At 38.1% G+C, this 25,807-nt stretch overlaps 1 protein-coding gene across 1 annotated transcript in view; it reads left to right on the top strand.

Annotated features, from left to right (window-relative positions):
- Nucleotides 1–13,682, top strand: part of MEGF9 (multiple EGF like domains 9) — a 114,413-nt gene extending 100,731 nt beyond the window's left edge. The window contains exons 4-6 of the mRNA XM_032164991.2: nucleotides 4,959–5,102; nucleotides 9,784–10,053; nucleotides 12,134–13,682. Of these exons, the coding sequence (XP_032020882.1) occupies nucleotides 4,959–5,102; nucleotides 9,784–10,053; nucleotides 12,134–12,585 (866 nt within the window). The 3' untranslated portion in view covers nucleotides 12,586–13,682. The remainder of the gene's footprint in view (nucleotides 1–4,958; nucleotides 5,103–9,783; nucleotides 10,054–12,133) is intronic.
- Nucleotides 13,683–25,807: the final 12,125 nt, after the last annotated feature.

The following is a 25,807-nucleotide window of genomic DNA, read 5'->3' as shown; positions in this document are numbered from 1 at the left end:
AATGGCTTCTCATCCCTTTTGGAATATATAAAATTCAAACATCTCTCTATGGCCTATCTGGTTTTACATTTTCTGGGCCCTGCCTTTCTCTCTGACCTTATGCCCTGTTACTCTCTCCCTTGTTAACCTGGGCTCCATACTGGCCTTCTTTCAGTTTGACAGGTTAAAGCTTGCCTTTTGTTCTATAAAGAGGGTAAGGTATTTCTTCCTACAACAAAGCACATTACTGTATTTCAGATAGGTTTATATATAAATGATGAAATGGTAAAATAAATAAAGGAATAAGGAAAGGTCTTTTTGTAGGTAACAATGTATGTTTTCAATGTTTTGTCCCTGAATTTGGCTGGAAAGGAGCCCTACATTCCTTTATTTGACTAGTTATTTTCTTGGTTATCTCTATAAAGATTTTTGAGATGTCAAGGAGCATGAAAAAATCATCTTCAGAAAACATTCTTTTTGATCCACCATTTGGCCATCTTTCAGCAATGAGAATGTGAGAATGTGAGTTTTAGGGCAGTATTGTTATATTTTGGGGGGTTCCAGGCAGAGCATAATGAACAATGTTAAACTTCAGCTTATTTTTATATATCATTTATCATAAAAGAAAGATCCTTGGATTTTAGATTTAAAGGAAACCTTAGATTTCATCTAGTTCAGCTTTTAAAATTTACAGATGAGGAAATTAAGACATAAAGAAAAAACATTATGTCCTATGGAATAGTCTTTCACCCTTTGAAATGCTCACGTTATATTAAATCGTTAGCCAAATAATTATTATCCCATTTTACAGATTAGAAAAGTGAAAATCAGAGAAGCTATTTGCTTAAGGTAACTTAGTTTGTGAGAAGTTCAGCTGGAAATGGAACACAAATTTGACACTAAATCCCATACCACTTTTTTCTTTTTTTTTTTTTTTTGAGACGGAGTCTCGCTCTGTTGCCCGCCCAGGCTGGAGTGCAGTGGCATGATCTCAGCTCACTGCAAGCTCCGCCTCCCGGGTTCACACCATTCTCCTGCCTCAGCCTCCCGAGTAGCTGGGACTACAGGCACCCACCACCATGCCTGGCTAATTTTTTATATTTTTAGTAGAGACGGGGTTTCACCGTGTTAGCCAGGATGGTCGCGATCTCCTGACCTCGTGATCTGACCGCCTCGGCCTCCCAGAATGCTGGGATTACAGGCGTGAGCCACCGCGCCCGGCCCCATACCATTTTTTTAATGCTATGTTGCCTCTCACAGAGGAGTTGTAAGCTATTAAAAAATCAAATTCACATCATTAGTTTCTACCATATATAGGTTTTAAACATTATGGTCTTTTATTGTAAAAATAATTATTAAATATATATGAAGTGTTTCAAATTGCTTGAGTTCTTGAAATATTTTACAATGTGTATGTGATATATTTTACAATGTGTTATTTTACAATAAGAAAAATCAAGATAATAAAAAATAAAAGTGATGCATGTATACTAGAGATAATTTGAAGACTAGAGGGAGAAAAACTCTGAAAGGGCTATTGCCTCTCATGACTGTTGTTAACACTTTGGTTATTTATGTCTGGCCTATCTTTAATTTATTTGTTTTCTTTCTGTATAGTTGTACTTTAGGTACATGCACCTTAAAGCAATGTAAACAGTGATGAATATTTAAGAATCAATGAATTTTATTCTTTTTTTAATTTATTTTTTTTTTCTTCTGAGACAGAGTCTTGCTCTGTTTCCCGGGCTGGAGTGCAGTGGCATGATCATAGCTCACAACAGCCTCAACCTTCCAGACTCATGTGATCCTCCCACCTCAGCCTCCCGAGTAGCTGGGACTCAGGCATGCACCACCGCACCTAGCTAATTTTTGTATTTTTTGTAGAGACAGGGTTTTGCCCTATTGCCCAGGCTGGTCTCAAACTCTGGGGCTCAAGCAATCCACCTGCATTGACCTCCCAAAGTGCTGGGATTACAGGTTTGAGCCACTGTGTTGGGCTAAATTTTATACTTATACTTGCTTTCATTTTTACTTTTGAGATAGCATTGTTTACCATGTAAGGTTATTTTTTTTTTTTTTTACTTATTGATTTCTCATTGCAGGGTATGGCCAAAAAACAAACAGAAATAAAAAATTCTTCTGGAAAAAATATTCTGGTATAAATGGCTTAAGAGAGTAGAATTATATTGTGGTAGTCACAAACATGTGGAGTCTTATTTAGAATAGTAAAAAGCCCCAAAATAATAAGCATGTAAGCCCAGTAGCCCTGTAGGAGTAAAGGATTACATATATTTATTTATTATTATTATTATTATTATTTTTGAAAAGGAGTTTCACTCTTGTTGCCCAGGCTGGAGTACAACTGTGTGATCTCGGCTCACCACAACCTCTGCTTTCCAGGTTCAAGTGATTCTCCTGTCTCATCCTTCTGAGTAGCTGGGATTACAGGCATGCACCACCACACCTGACTAATTTTGTATTTTTAATAGAGATAGGGTTTCACCATGTTGGTCAGGCTGGTCTCGAACTCCCGACCTCAGGTGATCCGCCTGCCTTGGCCTCCCAAAGTGCTGGGATTACAGGCGTGAGCCACCATGCCTGGCATATATATATATATGTATATAAAGGGTAGCAACATGACCTTTTCTTGTCACATCAATTATGCACAAAGGACTTATTATTGGACTGCATCCTACCCTGAACATCCAAATTTTATTATGGAACTGTTAGCTTTTTTTTTTTCAGGTATTTTTTATATTAAAGCTTAGCACTTTATCAGAACTTTTTCTCTTAAAAATTCTTTGTATTGAACATTTTTAATAGGGGGAGGGTAGGTAGACAGATTTCACACATATGCAGGTTTTGACATGTCCAACCTGAGGAACAATTTAACTTTTAAAATTGTTTTATTTTTAGAGCAAAACTCCAGTTTCCTACTATGTATTTTTCAGCTGTTTTTTATTGTCACAAAGATACATAGCTAAAGAGAGATCATGATACAAGAAGATCTGAAAGATGAATATATACTGCTTTGTTATATGTGGGAAAAATATCATTAACACTATCAGGCCTTTACAATTACATGATTGAAAATGATGATATTTACATACAAGTTTGATTTAATGTTAAGTGTTCATATAACAAACTTTTGAAGATATCTTTCACAAGAAATTCATGAAGTTTGGGGGAATTTTGCTGTAGTCAGTTAAGAATTGAGATTTACACTTAGGGAGGCCTACATGGGCGCATCACTTGAGGTCAGAAGTTTGAGACCAGCCTGGCCAACATAGTGAAACCCTATCTCTACTAAAATACAAAAATTAGCCGGGCGTGGTGACGTACGCCTGTAATCCCAGGTACTCGGGAAGCTGAGGCAGGAGAATCACTTGAACCTGAAGACAGGTTGCAGTGAGTGGTGAGCAGAGATCATGCCACTGCACTCTAGCCTGAGCCACAGAGCGATCTCTATCTCAAAAGAAAAAAAAAAAAAAGAATTGAGCTTTTTAACATGTAGGTTGATGACATTTTCATTCTTTTGTTTTTTCAAGTTTTGCTTCAGTTGTGAGACCATTTTATTTCACAACCTTATTCTCTCTCCCCTTTCAAAAATATTTCTACTAGTAAGGAAAAGAAATCAAGACTTTTATGAATAGTTTTAGCATTGAACTGTAGTTAGCTTACTTTGTAAAATGTCATTATCTTCCTAGATTTCTATGTAGAGTTTACTCACTGATTTCCATAATAGTAGTTCTGAGTGTCCCTTTGAATCTTCCTGGCCCCATAAGGAAGGAATGTAAATTATGCTATACTTTCTCATTTCCTGTTTTCAGATGTTATGCTGCTTCCATGTCTGTAGAACATCCTTACTAATAGAGTGCCAAGGGAGTATTATTACAAAACCTAACTTTGTTTCTTTTTTTTCTTTTCTTTATTAATTGCTTTTATTTTTACTTTAAACTTTTAAATATATAAAGCTATGGAGAATAATATAGCAAATACCCATGCACTCATACCCAGAATTATTAATAATAAAGATTAACATTTTGACATTTTGCTTCATATTTATATATATATGTATATAGTTACATCTTTGAAATAGAAAATTTCAATAAAGTTGAGGTCCTCTTTTCCTCCCTAGTCCTGTTTTACCCCCCTCCCTCCACAGAGACAAGCAGAGTGTAAAATTCCCCTATACCCTCGCAATCCACATTTTAATTTTTACCTCATGTTTATATCCATCTGGTTAGTGTACTCTGCATCCATTTGCTTAGCGCGCTTAGTGTGGTTTTTAAATTTTAATAAGTATTCTCTTTCTGTACGTGTTATTCTCCAATTTGCTTTTCAACCAACGTTCTTTTTAAGATTTAGGCTGGGTGGCTAATCTAATGGCTCACGCCTGTAATCCCAAAACTTTGGGAGGCCAACGCAGGAGAATCGCTGGAGGCTGAGAGTTCAGTATCAGCCTGGGCAACACAGTGAAATCCTGTCTCATAAAATAATTTAAAAATTAGCCGGGTGTAATGGCATGCTCCTGTAGTCCCAGCCACTTGGGAGGCCCCATCTCTAAAAAAAAAAAAAAAAAAAAAAAAAAAGATTTATGCGTATTCATGCATGTATGATTAGTTCACTTATGAAAATGCCACAATTTATCTATTCTTCTATTAATATGTATTTGGATTGTTTTTATTTTCTCCTTGGCATGTAGTTGCTGCTTTTGGTATGTAATCAGATCAACCAGCAAGGGTTTATTGAGCCACTAATCCTGTAACTCACCTTTCCCTAAGGAGCTTACAATCTAGTAGGGGACACAAGTCACAGACATGGGCAGTATAGAAATCAGGTGGGGTAGAAATTAACTCTATCCAGTCCCTATTAGTTTTTCTTTTTCTTATGATCTTCTTGTTGCAGGCATGATTTTTGAAAGTTACTTGGCTTTCAAGGTAAATCTTTAACTTTTAAAAATAATTTGCTTCTTTTAGGTGCTTGTTTAAACTGCCAGGAAAATAGCAAAGGAAATCACTGTGAAGAATGTAAAGAAGGATTTTATCAGAGTCCTGATGCCACTAAAGAATGTCTTCGCTGCCCTTGTTCAGCAGTGACATCTACAGGCAGCTGCTCTATAAGTAAGGCCTTTCTCTAACTCTTCATTTTAGAGGGAAAAAAAAAATCAGTCATCAGTAGGTATAAGTTGCATTGATGAATAAAGTTCTGGATGCTATAGGTGAAAGGGAGTTATAAAAACAGCAAAAGTTTTGCTTTCCAGGAATTTATAATCTAATCCAAATATATATATGTGAATGAGACTTAAAGTGTCTAAAAACCTGCATAATGAGTTAATAAAGGAACTTCAAGACTGAGCAACTTTTGCTCACCTATTTCAAGGTAACATTTACTAATTAGTTCATCCTAGATACCAAATAATGTTGACTAATTGCAATCTAATAAATATAGTTGACTCATTTAATCCTGAAGTATATATTAGTTATCTATTGCTAAATAACCTATTACCCTAAAATTTAGTGGCTTAAAACAATAAGCATTTATTATTTCACATATTTTCTAGTAGGACTTTTGAAGCAGCTTAGCTGGGTGGTGCTGGTTTGAATTTTTTCCTTCCTTCCTTCCTTCCTTCCTTCCTTCCTTCCTTCCTTCCTTCCTTCCTTCCTTCCTTCCTTCCTTTCTTTCTTTCTTTCTCTTTCTTTCTTTCTCCCTGTCTGTTTAAATAATAGCTTTGTTGAGCTATAATTCACATTTCATACAACTTATTTAAGATGCAAAATTCAGCTGGGCGCGGTGGCTCACGCTTGTAATCCCAGCACTTTGGGAGGCCGAGGCGGGCGGATCACGAGGTCAGGAGATCGAGACCACGGTGAAACCCCGTCTCTACTAAAAAAAATACAAAAAATTAGCCGGGCGTGGTGGCGGGCGCCTGTAGTCCCAGCTACTCGGAGAGGCTGAGGCAGGAGAATGGCGTGAACCCGGGAGGCGGAGCTTGCAGTGAGCCAAGATTGCGCCACTGCACTCCAGCCTGGGTGACAGAGCGAGACTCCGTCTCAAAAAAAAAATAAAATAAAATAAAATAAAAAAAGATGCAAAATTCAGTTTTTTTAGTACACAGTCTTAAAGTTTTGCAACCATGACCACAATCAATTTTAGAAATTTTCATCACCTCCCCCAACAAAAGGACCTAAAAAACAATCCTATAATCATTAGCAATTACTCCCTTTTCCTCTGGCCTTAGGCAACCACTAACCTACTTTTTCTGCTCTATGGATTTGCCCATTCTGAACATTTCATATAAATGAAGTCATACAATATATGGCCTTGTGTGTCTGGCTTTTTTCACTTAGCATAGTATTTTCGGTTCATTCATGTTATAACATGTCTCAATACTTCATTCCTTTTTGTTACTAAATAATATATTATTGTGTTATACCCCATTTCATTGCTCTCTTCATCAATTGATAGACATTTATGTTGTTTCCACTTTTTAGCTATTACAAATAATGCTGCTGTGAACATTTGTATACATGTTTTTGTATGTACATATATTTTCATTTATTTTCAGTGTATACCTAGGAGTGGAATTCCTGGGTCCTGTAGTAACTATGTTTATCCTCTTGAGGAACTGCCAGACTGTTTTCCAAAATGAGTACACCATTTTGCATTCTCATTCTCACCAACCCTGTATGTAGGTTCCAAATTTTCCACAGCTTCACCAACACTTACTGTCTGCCTTTATATAATTACAGCCATCCTAGTAGATATGAAGTGGTATTCCACTGTGGTTTTAAGTTGCATGTTCCTGATGGCTAGTTATGTGCTTATTGGTCATTCATATATTTAGAGAAGTGTCTGTTCAGATCCTTTGCCCATTTAAAATTTGGATTATTTATCTTGTTATCATTGAGTTGAAATAATTCTTTATATATTCTAGATACAAGTCCCTTAACAGATATATGATTTATAAATATTTTTTCTATTTTGTGGTTTAATTTTTTGCTTTCTTGATGGTGACCTTCTCAGCAAGGCCCAGTTCAAATGTTACCTGCTTCATAAAGACTTTTCTATACCTCCCAGTAGGAAATTATCCTCTCCCTCAAGCTCTCGTACAGCAGTGCAATATCATGTATTTATGTATAGTGGATGCACCAAGAGGGAATAATTACTTTACCTGGAGTGGGGGAATATCAGCAATGGCTTCCGAGAGGATGTGACATAAAAGCTGAGTCTTGTGATGGGAGTCTGCATTTAGCAGGTAGACAGGAGAAGGAAGGACATTTCAGATAAAAATATCAATAGGAACAATGGTACAGAAATCTTAAAACAGCTTATTTGATCAAGAAACTACTTAAGAATGGCAGAAACAAAATATAAGGCAGAAGGAGTGAAACGTCAGGCAGGCACATTGAATGTCATATTTGAGATCGAGTTGGTCTGCCCATGACAGGCATGAGAGGCTTTCACAAACCTTAATTTCAGTCCTTCAGTCTATTTCATCAGGAATTCTTTAGATTATTGTTGCTATAGTTGTTGAAGTACAAAAATGCTGTAAAATATGGTACTGTTGTAAGCTGTAACTTCATTGAGAACAAGGAATATATGTCTTTTCACTAAGAATTTTTTTCCTGCATATTATTGTTTGCATGGGTTATGAATAATTCAGCTGCCACCTTTTATTGCTAAAAGCTAAAAGTAACCTAAGTATTTCTGGTTTAATTCTCTTATATTGAAATATGGAAAGCTGATGCCCAGAGTTTAGTAACTTACTTGAGATCACACTACCCACTAGGATTGTAAGTGGTAAGTTAGAATTCTTTTATCAATTGCACACTCTGGGAATATACTAAAACCATTGAATTGTATACTTTTAATGGTTGAATGTTACGGCATATAAATTATATCTCAAAGCCATTTTAAAAAGTAAAAGTGAAAGATGAAAGGAATTCATTTTTCTTAAAGAGCATCAGAAATATGATTCATTGCCACAAGTTCCATGACCACTGTAAAGTATTCCTGCTATAATAACATTAGTCTGTGTTTAGATAACAGGGTGATCCTGTTAGTGTAATTATAATAGTAAATTCTAAGAAAAGAACTAATCTATCTAGATGATTTAAAAGATGATTTGTTAATTATTAAAAATTATTTATTAAATATAATTAAGAATCCAGAATTGAAATCCTATGAAGAATAAAAAAAGAAACAGGTATGAATTGTTATGTTCCTACTGCCTAAAGTGAAATTACTCGGTAGATATATGTTGAACACATGCTATGTTTTAGGCACTGTGCTAAACATTGGTGATAAAGACAGAAAAATTTCAAATAGCTCATAGTTTAATGGGAGAAGCACACAAGTGACTAGGTAATTACAATTTCAAATGACATGTGTTACAGTTAAGCATAGACTAACCCTATCCCAAACTGAGGGAATCAAGGAAAACTTTTGTGCTTCTGAGAAGAAGTAATATCTGAGTTAATTCCTACAGATTGAATTTGCTAACTGAGCTAGAAAGAGAGAGAGAAGAGGATGTCCCATGCAGAGAAAGTAGTATGTACAAAACCTCAGAGAGAAGAAAGCAGGCAGTATTTGGGAGTTCTTTTAAGCCATTTAATGTGCCTGAACCTTAGGGGGTGGTGGAGTGTGAAGTGAAGAGAGAAAAGTTGAGAGAAGTAGGCAGAGGTCAGATTATGAAAAGTACTAAAAAGTCTATTAACATTTTTACTTAATCCTGAAGGAGTTAGGGAACCATTGAAAAGATTTCTCTAGAGAAGTAACATATTCTTATTTACTTTGAAGTTGAAAGTGAATGTAGGAGTGCATTGTGATAAAAAGAACCAGGAGGAAGTAGCTACAATAATCTAGGTGAGAAATGATGAAGGCTTAATCTGAGGTCACTCCAGGGGGAATGGAAAGAGACATCCGTGGATTGGAAAGACTTTAATCAGGTACAATTGATATGAATTGATAACTGCTTAGAAGGGACATAGGGAGAAGGAGGATTGAGAGATGATTCTCAGTGTTTTGGCTTATGCAAGTGGGTAGATGTTGGTACCATTCACTGAGATCTAGGAAACATTGGAGGAAGACAGGACTCAGGAAGGGAAGATACTTAGGACAGTGTTGTACATGTTAAATTTGAGATGTTTGTGGATCCACGTGTACAGGAAGTTAGTATATAGTTTGGAATTTAGGACAGAGATGTAGACTAGAGATACACATGTTGGAATTGTTGATGATGTCAGTGGATGAGGCCACCCATGGAAAATGAGCAGGGAAGAGAAAGAAACCAAGAATAGAAGTCTGCGGAGTACCAACATTTTAAGTATGGGAGGGATGGAGGAAGTTTTTGTTAAAACAATATTTTATCCAATCTGTCATCTATAAAAAGAAGGGAATAACACAATTATGAGAGTGCCAATCCATCATCATCATTCAGACTCCTTATGTAAGCCTATTTATTTTGCCGTCTACCCGAATAGGTTCTCTGGATGGCCCCATCATTCCTACAGTAAGCTGGGAAATTAGTAAATAGATTATAGATTATTAGTTTAATTAATTAATAGAGATTATGATATGTCTCTAGAGAGGAGACAGTAGGGAAGGTTTATAAAAAACAAATTAGAGACAGAGTCTCATCATGTTGCCCAGGCTGGTCTCAAACTCCTGGGCTCAAGCGATCCTTCCACCTTGGCCTTCAAAGTTCTGGGATTATAAATCTTTTTAAGGACTAGTAGTTGTTTTGCATTTTTAATTGTAGCTTCAGACTGTACTAAACTATTTTGGCATTCTCTCTTTTAGAATCGAGTGAATTGGAACCTGAATGTGACCAGTGTAAAGATGGTTACATAGGCCCGAACTGCAATAAATGTGAAAATGGCTATTACAATTTTGACAGCATCTGTAGAAAGTGCCAATGTCACGGCCATGTGGACCCAGTTAAAACTCCAAAGATTTGTAAGCCCGAGAGTGGTGAGTGCATCAACTGCCTCCATAACACCACTGGGTTTTGGTGTGAGAACTGCCTAGAAGGTTATGTTCAAGACCTCGAGGGAAATTGCATCAAGAAAGGTAAAACTTCACCTAAGTGATTGTAAATTTAATATCTAAACCTAGCAGTGAAAAATGGAAGGCTTTGTAAAACTTTCCAACCCTACCAGAGGAGTTTCTGGAAATAGATTTTGATAGATATTTGCCTAAAGAGCTTTCCTTCCATTCCTGCTGCTCTTCTGACACTCCGCAGTCAACTCCAGAAATTTGAGGACCAAGACAAAGTCATTGCGACAGTGAGACAAAATGTTCTCACATTTTTCTCTTCATCTATTTTTATTTTTATGTTAATAATTTAAGAATCCTATCATTTCTTTTATTCTTTGCTTCCTTTATTCTCATCACTTTGAGGGATCATCAAAGGTCTTTTGAAGTAGGGATATCTAATCTGGTTAGAAGTTCCAGCTGAGAAGCTGGAGTTCATTCTAGCATCTGTCCTAACTTTGGGCCTAAGTTTCCCCATGTACAATGGAGGAAATAATAATATTCCTTTTGATTTTTAAAAGCAAAAGTTATTCACATGGCAAAATATTTCTTATAAGAAAGCTCAGTAATAAAAAATTAATGATTATGAATTCAGGATGAGTTAGGATATTAAGGGTTTATTAGGTCACAGAGAGATTGGACCATGCTGTTCTACAAACCACTCTTTGATATTCTAACATGCTGAACACGAGGCTGATGAACAGTTGGTCTGTGGCAAGTGTCATCTTTCTGCCATTTTCTTGATATCTTTATACTGTTGTGATCAAGGCAAAAAGATTCAGATTGAACCCTATTACTAGCTAGAGATCCTGCTACTCAGTTCTCTTACCTATTTGAGAGGCACACTTTGTCCGTAGTTAGATGGTTTTTCTTATTAGCTATTAGGCAATATATATAAACTTTGCCTCTTTTTAGAATAAATTGATATGGCTTTCATGGTGAATAATTATAATAATAATAGTAATACTTTTATTGAGTACCTACTATATGCCAAGCACTGTAAGCATTAAATGTGATAATGCTGTGTAGTACATTATTTCATTTAATACTTCCTAAGAACTCTACAAAGTTGATGTTATTATTCACACTTTACAGATAGGGAAACTGAGCTTTAAAAAAATTTACTTATCTATAGCCACACACTTCTATTTGATTCCAAAGCCTTTAGTCCTTCCACCAAACTATGCTGCCATTAGAAATACAAAGTATAATACCTAAATTATAAAGTAGCTGTAATCTACACAAAGGAAGAATTCCTACACATGGAATTGAGGAAAGCTGTTTTCTCTCTTGGCTGACGTCAGCCTCAGATATTTAAAATTTGTTTTTTAGACATAACTAGAGGTACAGTTTTCCCTACACCTCCTTTGCAGATAATTATTTTACCTTTATGAAATGCCATCAGACTTGTTAGACTTATTTTTGTTCAAATGATTGCCATGTATCCCTGTTACTTTTAACTATGTGATTTAGAACTCAGTAGTGGCAAATTTACTGCCTTTGCAGGAATTTGTATGATTTTATTTAAGAGTAAATAAGAATGGAAAACTCCAACACTGGTATTTTCCCTTTTTTTTTTTTTTTTTTGAGACAGAGTCTTGCTCTGTTGCCCAGGCTGGAGTGCAGTGGCATAATCTCAGCTCACTGCAACCTCCACCTCCCAGGTTCAAACAATTCTCTGCCTCAGCCTCTTGAGTAGCTGGGATTACAGGCACCCGCCACCACGCCCAGCTAATTTTTGTATTTTCAGTAGAGACAGAGTTTCACCATCTTGGCCAGGCTGGTCTTGAACTCCTGACCTCGTGATCCACCCTCCTCGGCCTCCCAAAGTGCTGGGATTACAGGTGTGAGCCACCACGCCCGGCCCAAAGATTTTAATGTAGATATTATACATATTGGAAAACAGCCATAGATGTAATAATATAGCTTTCTAGACCCTGATTCTTACCCTTATCACTATATTTCTTTAAACATTATTTTTAACTTGCATTACCTTAAAGCAGAATATCATGTCAACATCCTACATCAACATTCACTCCCATGCATATTTCTTCTATTGTTTCTCAAAACTAGATAATTTTGTCTTTTACATTTCATTCTCTGTTTTTATTTTCAGAAGTTATTGTTCCAACACCTGAAGGTTCTACCATTTTGGTTTCCAATGCCTCTTTGACCACATCAGTGCCCACCCCTGTTATAAATAGTACTTTTTCCCCTACAACCCTGCAGACTATCTTTTCAGTAAGCACTTCTGAAAACAGCACTTCAGCTTTAGCTGATGTATCATGGACCCAATTTAACATCATCATTTTGACAGTCATCATTATTGTTGTGGTGCTGCTAATGGGATTTGTGGGGGCTGTATATATGTACCGCGAGTACCAAAACCGGAAACTCAATGCCCCCTTTTGGACCATCGAGCTGAAAGAAGACAATATCAGTTTCAGCAGCTACCATGACAGCATTCCCAATGCAGATGTTTCGGGATTGTTGGAAGATGATGGCAATGAAGTGGCTCCCAATGGGCAGCTGACCCTGACGACGCCCATACATAACTACAAAGCCTAAGGAGCTAGGAGTGTTCTGAATTGTTAAACCACAGTGCTTACTAAGACAGCATCAGCCCCTAGGCCAGACAAAGCCTGGCTAGAGTTTGCTGAGAAAGCAAAGGCAAATAGTGCATCTGAAATTTTCAGGTACAAATTTGTAATGCGCTTAGCCTATCTATTGCTCTTAGTTTTCCCATGAAGATCTGAAGTGTTCACTGTCATTAGGACTTGAAGTAAAGTATATTTTTGTACCAAACCACATGGGATGGAAAGGCTGAACCCCATAGTGCAGCCCAAAACCACTTTGACCTCCAGATAGACTCCTGGGGAAGTGTTCACCAAGCCAGTGGTAACAAGATGATGGATGTGGAGGGGGAAAAGACTGCTGGAAGACTTCATCTCCATTCCTGAAACATTTTTTTAAAACAGGGTCAGGGATTATATTCATTTTACTATACAAAAGGACATCATTGAGGAAAAGGTTGTTTCTAGGCTGTATCACAATAAATAATCTTGATTGTTTCTAGAACAGGGGTAGAAAAGTCCCAAGATCTTCAGAAGGGCTTGGTTTTTTCCTCGCAGGATTCTTGCTCAGTGATGAGTTGAAAGCACAGGATAAGCTTCTAAGGGAGGAAGACAGCATTGGGGAGCAGGAGGCTGATGGTCCTCTTCAGGGTCTCAGTGTAAATGATAAATTGTCTAAAAATAAGGAATATTCCTGCCTCTAGAGAAATAAGGTGTACATAGTTAATGTAGCATATCTGGTCAACATTGTATTTGTATCTATTTGTAAAAAAAAATCATGTCATATTTTATCATCTGGAATTTATTTGTACAGCAGTTAATGGTGTTGTAAAAAGAAAAATATGGGGATTGCTTAAAATACTGTAAAATAGATGGCAATATTGCTAGAGCTGGGACTCTGGTGAGCATCAGTCATTTTTAGTCCTTCTTGAGGACATTGCTGAAATTTATAAGAGGTTGAATGTTTCTAATCTTTCTTTCCTTTCTCAGTCTAAAAGTAGAGTCATATGCTCTTTGACTTACTATGATTCAAGCAATAGATTTTGAAGTCAATAATCGTTAAGCTGGGACATAGGATGCATTCTCCAAAAACATTAATCTAATTAGACACTAGCCACCCTATATATTTTACATAGATTAATATAAAACATATCCTCTTTAAAAAATGTTTTTCTTGAATGTAAAAGATAGTCTTCCAAAGGATAGAAATATTTTAGTTCCAAGAGAAAAGCCATCACATTACTTGGGATCTGTAGTTTTCATGCCTGTGAAATATTTATAATCCTCTCTCACCCCAAATAAAAAATCTCCTACATGTGAACATAGCCTGTCACTCATTTGCCATGAGGTATGTGCCATCTCCCTGCAGTGCTATAGTTCTCCCATTGTCTTCCTGTCTAGTTAGTGGGTAGCTTTGTAAACGGGTGTGTATAGTTAGTTCTTGCTTTTTGATGCAGTTTTTTCCTAGAGGCCAACTACTGTTGCTTTTGTTTATTATGATATTGACATTTTGGGTTAAGCAAGTTGGGTGGGAAAGGTGGTCAGATGTCAAATATAATTTATTAGGAGGAACAGTGAACTGTGAAGTGGTTAGAAAAAAAAAAACTTACTAGATTAGACCTAGGAAATCCAAGCTGACCCCTTTGCCTAACCTCCCTAGAGAAAAACCTAGAACTTGGTCATCCCTTTATAGGAGACCCCTAAGTTGTTCTCAGGGGTTGGAGATGATGTTCTGGAGGGAGTACAAGCAAATAATCTACTTCTGGTAATCTGAGGGTGCTTTGCATATTTGGCCATTGCTCAGAAGAATAGAGGTTACATTATATTACATTATATGAAAATTATTTCGTTTTTCTATAGCCCTTTGTAGTTTGCAAAGCACTTTTCCATATGTGTGTCCTCTCCTCCACACCATAGCCCCCTGAGGAAGTAATTGTTGTCCCCATTTTATAGATGAAAAGACTGAGGCACAGAGGAGCTAAATACCTTGTTGAAAGTTATACAATGTGTGTCATTATTAGGCTTGGAATCAGGGCTCCTAACTCTAAAGCACATGTTTTTTCAACTATATGCAGAAATTGCCTAGTGATGGACACAGGAAATCTGGGAGGAAGAGTTCTACTTGTGGATGTTTTAATTTTTTTTTAAATATCAGGAGCAATCCAGGGCCATACAGCTATGAAGCACTTAGTGAAAAGAACACAGGAAGATTTACTATCTGAAGCTAGTTATTAGTGATTAGAAAACAAAACTGCCAGTTTGTGCTTCATTAAGGTGAACTCATCTCTCCAAACAGGGAGGGAAAATTTGCTTTCCCTAGCAGTTGCTGCATGTGTGTGTACAGACTGCACAATTCTAAGAAATTGTGCAAAATGGCATACCTGACTTTCTCCCAGATACACCGCCCCCCACCTCCTCCCAAAAAAGGTCAGGATTAAAGGTGGTGAGAAGTGAACATTTATTAAACAGAAGTTAAACCAATAGAGAAAGGAGGTTTGTTGGAGTCTTAAGAGGATTTTGACTATGTAGAAATTCCTTGAAACAGACCTTAAAAGGTATTGAAAAATTGAATCACAAAGAAAGTTTATCTTTAAATACTTGTTAAAGGCTCCTAGGTCATGGTTATAATTTTTCTCAATGGGAAAAAAAGTCTTAAAATTTGTTTTAAATAATATCCTCTAATGTCTCCAGCTTTTTGCTTCTGGAAATAATTTGCTTTAAAATATAAATCAATCACAAAGTGATCTGCCACTGAAATCAGTCTAAGAAAGTAGTATGGGATGCACTGCACTATGTTCTTTCCTCTAAAGGCATGAACCCCATAAACTGTGGCATCTGGCAGCAGGATGCCATCAGTCCTTTAGGAAGCCTAATATTGGGCCGGGTGCGGTGGCTCACGCCTGTAATCCCAGCACTTTGGGAGGCTGAGGTGGGTGGATCACAAGGTCAGGAGTTCGAGACCAGCCTGGTCAACATGGCGAAACCCCGTCTCTACTAAAAACATAAAAATCAGCCGGGTGTATGTGCCTGTAGTCTCAGCTACTTGGGAGGCTGAGGCAGGAGAATCACTTGAACCTGGATGGCAGAGGTTGCAGTGAGCCGAGATGGCACCATTTCACTCCAGCCTGGGTGACAGAGCAAGACTCTGTCTCAAAAAAAAAGGAAGAAAAAGAAAGCCTAATATTGGGAGAATGTTTGTGTTAGGATTGGAAATGTGTTTATTTTTAAATAAGATAGCACTGATGTGAATCTTATTTGGAAATTACAGATACTGCCATTAAGCGATGCTTTTATCTTCATTAATTCATTTTAGTAAGCGCCTATGCATTTCTGATGATTAGGTGCCCTAGGTAGTGTTAAGTATGTCCATGTCCTCCCTTACTCCCCTCTCACTCCCTCTACCCTCTATCCCCCAGGGTTCTTTTATTAATGGAATTTCTCCAGTTATAGAGAAAAAAATGACATTTGAAAACTAAAGCTCATTTATATTAATACTAAAGTCCTGTGGGCCTAGTGCGTTACTCTTCCCAGTGATACCTAGATTTTAAGAGAACAGAGGAAACATGGGATGAGAGGATAGAGGTTTTTTAGACAACATTTGTAGACACCTCAAATTATATCACTATTCTCTAGCGCCAATATTTCCGGGTAAATTGACCACTAAAGCAATACTCACCTACTAGTTTATTTTGGTCAGCTGAGTGCCATCAGGATATTTAGCCCTTTAAGTACTGTTTTGGGAGTGGAAAACTAAAGCAACAATACTTCCTCTTGACAGCTTTGATTGGAACGAGGTTGTTAGATCATTCACCTTGGTCCTACACTTTTTAGGATGCTTGGTGAACATAACACCACTTATAATGAACATCCCTGGTTCCTATATTTTGGGCTATGTGGGTAGGAATTGAATTTCCAAATCTCAAGGCAAGCTCTCTGACAAAAAGTTCAGAGAAGTAAAAAGCAACCCAGTGTAACCTATTACAGCAAGAAAAGCATTTCTGGCTTCATCCACAAAGAACCTTTGGTCTGTTATACTATTCTTGATAGTAAGGAGTTTGGGAGCTAAAATAAATTTGGCATGTGCGGGGGAGTAAGGGAAGGTTAGTGCATTTTTCTGTTTAATGTTTAACCCTGAGCCAGTGTCTGTGCCAAAGGGAAAGGCAGGAAGAATACACTCATACATCTGAAGAAGTCAAATAATATCAAATGGCCTAAAGGTTATGGATCATTAAAATGTCAGTGGTTGAATGATGTTTGCTCAAAGGCAATTTGGGAATCTTTCTTGCTACTTATGCATACGCAAGAACTGCAGCAGCAGCCCTAGAAAGTAAGCCCAGGGCTTCAGATCTAAGTTAGTCCAAAAGCTAAATGATTTAAAGTCAAGTTGTAATGCTAGGCATAAGCACTCTATAATACATTAAATTATAGCCCAAGCAATTAGGGAATGTTTCTGAAACATTAAACTTGTATTTATGTCACTAAAATTCTAACACAAACTTAAAAAACGTGTCTCATACATATGCTGTACTAGGCTTCATCATGCATTTCTAAATTTGTGTATGATTTGAATATATGAAAGAATTTATACAAGAGTGTTATTTAAAATTATTAAAAATAAATGTATATAATTTGTACCTATTGTAGATTTGTTGTTTACTTTTTTTATGTGGTCAGAGTTGTTTGATGTCTTCAAATACATGCCAAGGATCATTTATTTTCAGCCCACTTCATAAAAATCTTTGAACCCTTCATTTATTGGCCATGTATTTTGTTTAAGTTCATTTAAAGAATGTTTTCTACTTGGGGGGAAGAAAAAATCCATGAAGAAGATTCCCTGTCTTAGAGGAAAACAAAACCTGAGAAGAAAATATATTAACATATATTTTTGTTTGTGCTTTTGCCTATTCCCTCCGAGATCCATCGGATTTTATAGAGAAAACTTGCTCACTTTGGATTTCTTTGTCACACATATAAAGAATTTCCTTTCTTTGGTAGAAATCTGAAGAGAAACCATGTTCTACATGTTTATTAGGTAACTTGTAATGAGCGTACATCTTTTTAGTATTTTAAGCTACTCTTGAAGAACCTGTATTTTGACAAAGCTAGATGGTGTTTAGTGGGATGCCATTTGAGAGATTCCTTTATTTGAAAAAAAAAGAAAAAAGAAAAAACAAGTCAGGCATTTCTTTGTGCTGAGAACTTTATAAACTTAAACTGTTTTATTCAACTTCAGTTGGTTGACATTTAAATTTTTAAACTCTATTTTTTCTTTCTTTTCTAGCCACACAAGAAAACAGGTCTTATCACTTTATAATAACACCTTATGTTTATACATGTGGTTCTGTAATATATATGAATTGGGTATTAAGGGAAAAGCATAAGCATGGCAGAAATCTAAACAAATTACAGTTTCAAGAGAAAGTATATATATACAAACAAGTAAGGACATTTGTGAGGTTGCATTATCAAAACTGGTTGTATTCATTTTCCATAGGAGTATAAGACATCTATGTTTTAGGAAAATTCCACATGCTCCATTATAATTAAGTCAGTAACTTCAAAGTAACAGTGTGCTTACTTATATTTTAAAAGTTAAGCTGAATTAAAAACGTTTTTCATGAGATGATAGCATTAGGAGTGTTGACAGGCTGAAAATCAACATTCTATCTAAATCAATGTTAAAATCAATGTAGTTTTACCTATAAGTCAGTCTTTCAAGGAAATTTTAGGAGGAATTATTGTAGTAATTGTACAGGCTTTCTAGTACTTCTGTGTACAAAATGAAAGCCATCAGACAATGTTACATTTACAATGTGCTGCTTGTTTGTATTAATCATAAGTAGATTTTAAACCTTGTCTGTTTAATGGAACACTGCACTTCAAACAGTTGCAAAAGAAAACAGGCAAAATGTTTTCTTTGTATGTAATAAGAGTAGGTTTGGGTAATAAAGGAAGTATTTGGGAGGAAATCTTCTTTTGTGGTTTCCTTTGTGTTGTCAGACAAACTGCTGAAATTTTATATGTCGGTATTGGTTCTTTCAATCTTTGACCCAAAGAAGGAAAAGTCTCAGCTCTTCCCATGTTAATTACTATTCCAATTCAACCGTGTTAAACTCATACAATTTCCTACATATGCCAGGTTATATGATGTCTTCCTCCCTTTACTGGTACTGCTTCCCCTACCTATAATATCCTTGAGAATGCTCATTCATTCTTTGCAAACCTTTGATAAAAGAAAGTTATCAATTCTTAAATTTGTACCTCCATTTTGCCTAATGAATACTTCTACTACTGCACGTTTTATGATAAATACTTATTAGTTTGTGCCTTCCGCATTGAACTCTGTATTCCTTGAAATCAGGAGCGTTTACTCTTCTGCCTCTGGCATCTGGCATGTTGCTGGTACATTGTGGGTGCTCAGTAAGTGATGGTTTATGTACAAAAGGTAGTTGACAATACAAGAGTTGGTATGCGAACTTATTTGTTGAAGTATGGCAAGAAAACTTCTATACAATGGATAGGATAATATTTCTTATTCAAGAGAGGTGTCAATTTTACATAGGTTTCAGAGGTTCTGAGAAACCCTTGAAATTTCATGCTGTTTTGTTTATTGATGCAATTGTGTTTCTTTTTTTCTGAGGAGAAGACCCATACTTTAATCACTGTCTCAAAAGGATCCACGATCGGCCCGGCGCAGTGGCTCACGCCTGTAATTCCCAGCATTTTGGGAGACCGAGGTGGGTGGATCACCTGAGGTTAGGAGTTTGAGACCAGCCTGGCCAACATGATGAAACCCCATCTCTACTAAAATACAAAATTAAGCCAGGCATGGTGGCGGGCACCTGTGATTTCACTTACTCAGGGGGCTGAGGCAGGAGAATTGCTTGAACCTGGGAGGCGGAGTTTGCAGTGAGCCAAGTTTGTGCCAGTGCACTCCAGCCTGGGTGACAGAGTGAGACTCTGTCTCCAAAATAAAAAAAAAAAGATACATGATCCCTAAAGGATAAACAACTAATTTAATGATTATTACTTCATTTTTCAGCAATCAAAATCCTCCCACTGAATGTAAATTGGCACAATTGGTAACTTGGTCTTTATTTCAGGAAGTCCACTTCTAGGAAATCTTCATAAGGAAATGACCTAAAAAAGCAGAGACTTCACAAAATTTTTTTCAGACTGGTGTATAAAGTTTCAAAAATTGGGGATAAATTCTAGATGTTCAAGAACAGAGATGTAGGCTGGCACGGTGGCTCACACCTGTAATCCCAGTACTTTGGTAGGCTGAGGCAGGTGGATCGCTTGAGATCAGGAGTTCGAGACCAGCCTGACCAACATGGCGAAACCCCATCTCTACTAAAAATACAAAAATTAGCCGGGTCTGGTGGCGCATGCTTGTAATCCCAGCTACTTGGGAGGCTGAGGCAGGAGAATGGCTTGAACCTGGGAGGCGGAGGTTGCAGTGAGCCGAGATCGTGCCGTTGCCCTCCAGCCTGGGAGACAGAGTAAGACTCCTTCTCAAAAAAAAAAAAAAAAAAAAAGAATAGAGATGTAGTTTAGTGCATATACTTGATGAGATAACATACAGTCACTAAGAGGGATTAGGGAGAATTATTAAAAACTGAATCAAAGTTAAATGAAGAAAAATGATATGTTTTGAAGATGTATATGTAATTTCACTCCTGGTATATAAATTAGAGAAACTCATATATGTGCACCAGAAGCTGCATTTCAAATTCTTCGTTGCAGCATTATTTATTATAGCAAAATAATTGGAAACAGTCCAAATGTCTGTCAGTAGAAGAATTGTGGTCTATCCATATACTTTGAACAGAATTTTATGCAGTCGTGGAAAATGAATGAACTATAGCTATATACATCAATGTGGATGAATCACAAAAACAATGTGGAGCAAAAAAAAGTAAGTCATAGAGGCCAGGTATATAATCCCAGCACTTCGGGAGGCCGAGGTGGGCAGATCACTTGAGGTCAGGAGTTCGAGACCAGCCTGGCCAACATGGTGAAACCCCGTCTCTACTAAAAATACCAAAATTAGCCAGGCGTGGTGGCAGGCACCTGTAATCCCAGCTACTCGGGAGGCTGAGGCAGGAGAATCGCTTGAACCTGGAAGGCGGAGGTTGCAGTGAGCCGAGATCATGCCACTGCACTCCAGCCTGGGTGACAGAGCGAGACTCTGTCCCAAAAAAAAAAAAAGAAAAATTAGCATTTTGAACTGAGTGAAAATGAAACAACATTTCAAAATTGTGGAATGCAGCTAAAGCAGTATTTAGAGAAAAGCTCAGAGTACTAAATGTCTGTATTAGAAAAAAGACTTCAAATTAATGACGTAAGCTTCTATCTTAAAAAGCTAGAAAACGAAGAGCAAAATAAACCCAAGGTATGCAATTAGGAAATAACAAAGACAAGAGCAAAAATAAAATAGAAAACATAAAATAAAAAACGGAGCTAAAAGCTAGATCTTTGAGAAATTCAATAAAATTTATAGACTTCCAGACAGATGATCAGAAAAGTTAAGAGAGGGAGAAAACACACACACAGAAAAAAACAGTACCAGGAATGAGAGAGGGGAAATCACTATACATCCCGTAAATATTAAAAGGATAATAAAGGGGTCAGGCGTGGTGGCTCATGCCTGTAATCCCAGCACTTTGGGTGACTGAGGTGGGGGGATCACTTGAGGTCAGCGGTTTGAGAGACCAGCCTGGCCAACATGGTAAAACTCCGACTCTCCTAAAAAAAATACAAAAATTAGCTAGGCCTTGCACCTGTAGTCCCAGCTACACGAGAGGCTGAGGCATTCACTTGAACCTGGGTGGCTGAGGTTGCAGTGAGCCAAGATTGCTCCACTTCACTCCAGTCTGGGTGACAGAACAGAGCAAGGATCCGTCTAGAAAAAGGATAATAAAGGAAGTTTATGCCAACAAATTTGATGACTTACATGAAATGTACATATTCCTTCAAAGACACAAACCATGCTCACTCAAAAAGAAATAGATAACCTAAGTAGCCATATTACCTTTATTTAATTTAATTTGTAGTTAAAAACTATTTATTTGTTTATTTATTTATTTGTGAGATGGAGTCTTGCTCTGTTGCCCAGGCTGGAGTGCAATGGTGTGATCTCAGCTCCCTGAAACCTCTGCCTCCTGGGTTCAAGCGATTCTCCTGCCTCAGCCTCCCAAGTAGTAGGATTACAGGTGTGCACCACAATGCCTGGCTAATTTTTGTATTTTTTGTAGTAGAGACGGGGTTTCACCATGCTTGCCAGGCTGGTCTCGAACTCCTGACCTCGTAATATGCCCGCATTGGCCTACCAAAGTGTTGGGATTACAGTCATGAGCCACACCATGCCTGGCCTGTAGTTAAAAACCTTTCACAGGCCATGTGTGGTGGCTCACACTGTAAACCAGCACATTGAGAGGCCAAGGCAAGAGGACTGCTTGAGCCCAGGAGTTTGAGGCCAGCCTGGGCAACAAAGTGAGACCCTGTCTCTACAAAAAAAAAGAAGAAGAAAGAAAAATTAGCCATGTGTGCTGGTATATGCCTGTAGTCCCAGCTATTTGGGAAGCTGAGGTGGGAGGATCACTTGGGCCCAGCATTTTGAGGCTACAGTGAGCCGTGACTGCACCACTGCACTCTATCCTGGGCAAGAGAGTGAGACCCTGTCTCCGAATAAACAAAAAATAAACCTTTCACAAAGAAAACTCCAGGTCCAGATAGCTTCACTGGTGAACTCTAGAAATACTTAAAGAAATATTACCAATTCTAGACAAACCCTTCCAGAAAAATTAAAGAAGAAGCAATATTTCTCAACTCATTCTATGAAACCAGCATTACCCAAATAAAAAAAGAAGACATGACAAGAAAACTACAGACCAATGTCTCTCATGAATACAGACAGAAACATTTCTAAGAAAATTCAAGCAAATTTAAGTACAACAATGCACTTTAAAAAATAGTACTTCAAGGCTTGGCGTGGTGGCTCCTGCCTGTAATCTTAGCACTTTGGGAGGCCAAGGCCGGTGGATCACCCGAGGTCAGGACTTCGAGACCAGCCTGGCCAACATGGCAAAACCCCGTCTCTACTACGAAAAATACAAAAATTAGCTGGGCGTGGTGGCGCATGCCTGTAATCCCAGCTACGTGGGAGGCTGAGGCAGGAGAATTGCTTGAACCCAGGAGGTGGAGGTTGCACCACTGCACTCCAGCCTGGGTGACAGAGCAAGACTCTGTCTCACACACACACACACACACACACACACACACACACACGCACAAATAGTACTTCAGTACCAACTGGGGTTTATCACATAAGTGTAAGTTTGGTATAACATTTAAAAATCAATCAGTGTAATTCACAAAGGCTGAGAAATAAAAATAATATGATGATTACCTCAATAGCTGTACAAAAGGCATTTGACAAAGTCCAATATTCATTCATGATAAAAATGATGATGATGATACTCTTGTGTATTGTGATATAATAAGAAATATAGGCTGGGCACAGTGTCTTACGCCTGTAATCCCAGCACTTTGGGAGGCCGAGGTGGGTGGATCACTTGTGGCCAGGAGTTTAAGACCAGCATGGCCCAACATGATGAAACCCTGTCTCCACTAAAAATACAAAAAAAATGGCCTGGCATGGTGGTGAACGCCTGTGATCCCAGCTACTCGGGAGGCTGAGGCAGGAGAATCATTTGAACCCAGGAGATGGAGGTTGCAGTGAGCTGAGATTGCGTCACTACACTCTAGCCTGGGCAACAGAGCGAAACCCTGTCTCAAAAAGAAAAAAAAAAAAGAAATATATATTTTGGTCTTTGTCTAGCTCCTAGCTTTTGTACAAGTTTCTAAATGATAGGAGCTGTAGTAGCATCTTAGGTTATATTTGGTTTTTGTCCCTAGCTCTTGTAATAGGTCCAGGGTGATAAAGGTGAAAGGAACAACTTTTGTTACTTATAATAAGCCCCTGTTGACCACACCTGAGTTAATGAAGTGACTTTGGAAAAGCCCCTCAAGAGGAATCAACTGTATGTTTGGAAGATTGAAACGTTTAGCCCAGGAGGTTTTTTTTCGTTTGTTTATAGAGAGGGTCTCACTCTGTTGCCCAGGCAGGAGTGCAATGGTGTGACCTTGGCTCACTGCAGCCTTGACCTCCCAGGCACAAGTGTTCCTCCCGCCTCAGCTTCCTGAGTAGCTGGGACTACAAGTGGACAGACTATAAGTGGACACCAGTACACCCAAATAATTTTTAATTTTTTTTAGAGACAGAGTCTTGCTATGCTGCTAGGGCTGGTCTTGAACTCCTGAGCTCAAGCGATCCTCCTGCCTTGGCCTCCCAAAGTGCTGGGATTATAGGCATGAGCCATTGTGCCCAGCTAAGGCCAGAAGGTCCAGGCTGCAGTAAGTCATGATCTTGTCACTACACTCCAGCCTGAGCAACAGAGTGAGGCCCTATCTGTCTCTTTCTCACACGCACACACATACACACACAGACACACACACACACCCCTCACTATATGTTAGTAAATGAATAAGTGAATCAGCCGTATCACAGTTTCTACACTCATAAGTACAATAAAGGTGTGTAAGTATACTGCAGTCTGTAGGCTTTGAATTACTGCAAACTTAAACCGAAATCCCAATAACTTATTTTGGAAAGCATCAAGTCACTTGTAAGTAGGGATGTTTGTGAGTGACCCCGGGAACATACAGCACAAAATTCCCTTCAATGGAATGGTGCTGATGAAGCTCATTCCTTCGGTGTAGAGAGAGATCACGCTCACAGACCTGAATGCATGTCCTCAAACTCTGCGACCTGTGCTGACTGAGTAGGAAGCAAACATAGTCCAATATATGGATGCTTTTGGTGCCCTCCCCTTCCTGCCTTCACTTTCACTAGCCTGCAGAACCAACAGGCTTCATCTCAGCTTTTTAATTTCCCCAAAACATTTTCTAAATGAGCCATTGTTATCTTTAATCACCATGGCTAGGGGGATTATCCAGCCTCATTTGAAGAAGCTATTTTTTGCAAAGAGATGAGATTCTTTCAGACAAGGATAAAGACATTAATGTTGTCTATTAAGATTCTGCTTTAGTCAAGATAATAATTTTAGGGTAATTAAGCAAATTGTATAGACTCCAATGGGCCATTAATCCCAGTGGAATTGTCTGAAATGGAGAGGCCTTTAAATTTGAAAACAAGGAATTTGGCAACAGTTACATTTTGAATTTCCTTCAGTTAAAATGAAAAGGTTTCAATGTTAACAGGTACTGTCCTGGGTAAAGAATTTTATTTACTTATAATCTGTATCTCAACTTTTTGTATTAAAAGGTAGAGATCATTAAACCTTTAAATTAAGAGTTAAAGTATCAGTTAAGTATACTAAGGAGGAAGCAGAAACATACCAGAAAACCTAGGCTAAAGGCTAAGTTAGCAATTGGCACCCAGTTTAGCTATGAGCTGCCCAACAAACAACAACATAGATTATTTACCTGTATTACTAAGTCAAAGGTGCATACTGGAACATCAACATAAAATCGATTTTTCTTGGTTCTAAAAGATAATAGCTTACAGTACAAAAAGCATCAGCTTTGAAAGTGATATGGACAGGAGACAGGGAACTACTGAGTAGAAGAGGGCGGTCCCTGGCAAAGGCCCCACCCTCAAGCCTGGAGACCTGCGGCCCTAAGTGGGAACAGGCATTTCTGTTTTCGCACCCAAAAAGTTGCTTTTTGCCCACCACATCCCCTATCCTGTACCCATATAAACCCCGAACTCCAGGCTCCAGAAGCAGACAAACAGGCGAGGAGGTGAGATAAGCAGAGGAACCACGGAGTGATGCAACAGAGAAAGAGACGAGGAGGAACGTCTGAATGCCCGGAGGAGTTTGGTTGGGGGTGGTCAGAGAGGAGTTTGGCCACTGGATGGCCAGGCTCCAGGGGAATATAATCTTCCTACTCCATCCCCCCTTCCAGCTCCCCATCCATCCCTCTAAAAACCACCTCCGCCACTCAGTAAAACCCCACATTCATCCTTCAAGCCCGCTTGTGACCTGATTCTTCCAGGATGCTGGGCAGGAGCTCACAATACAGAAAGCTATCACACTGGCCCTCTGCCCTTGTGAAAAAGCAGACGGTCCATTGAGCTTGTTAATACTCAAGCCGTCCACCGATAGGAGGGCTAAAAGGGCACACTATAA

The sequence above is a fragment of the Hylobates moloch genome, unplaced genomic scaffold (assembly GCF_009828535.3).
Source record: "Hylobates moloch isolate HMO894 unplaced genomic scaffold, HMol_V3 SCAFFOLD_10, whole genome shotgun sequence".
Taxonomy (NCBI): domain Eukaryota; kingdom Metazoa; phylum Chordata; class Mammalia; order Primates; family Hylobatidae; genus Hylobates; species Hylobates moloch.
This window is presented reverse-complemented; position numbering and strand designations above follow the sequence as displayed.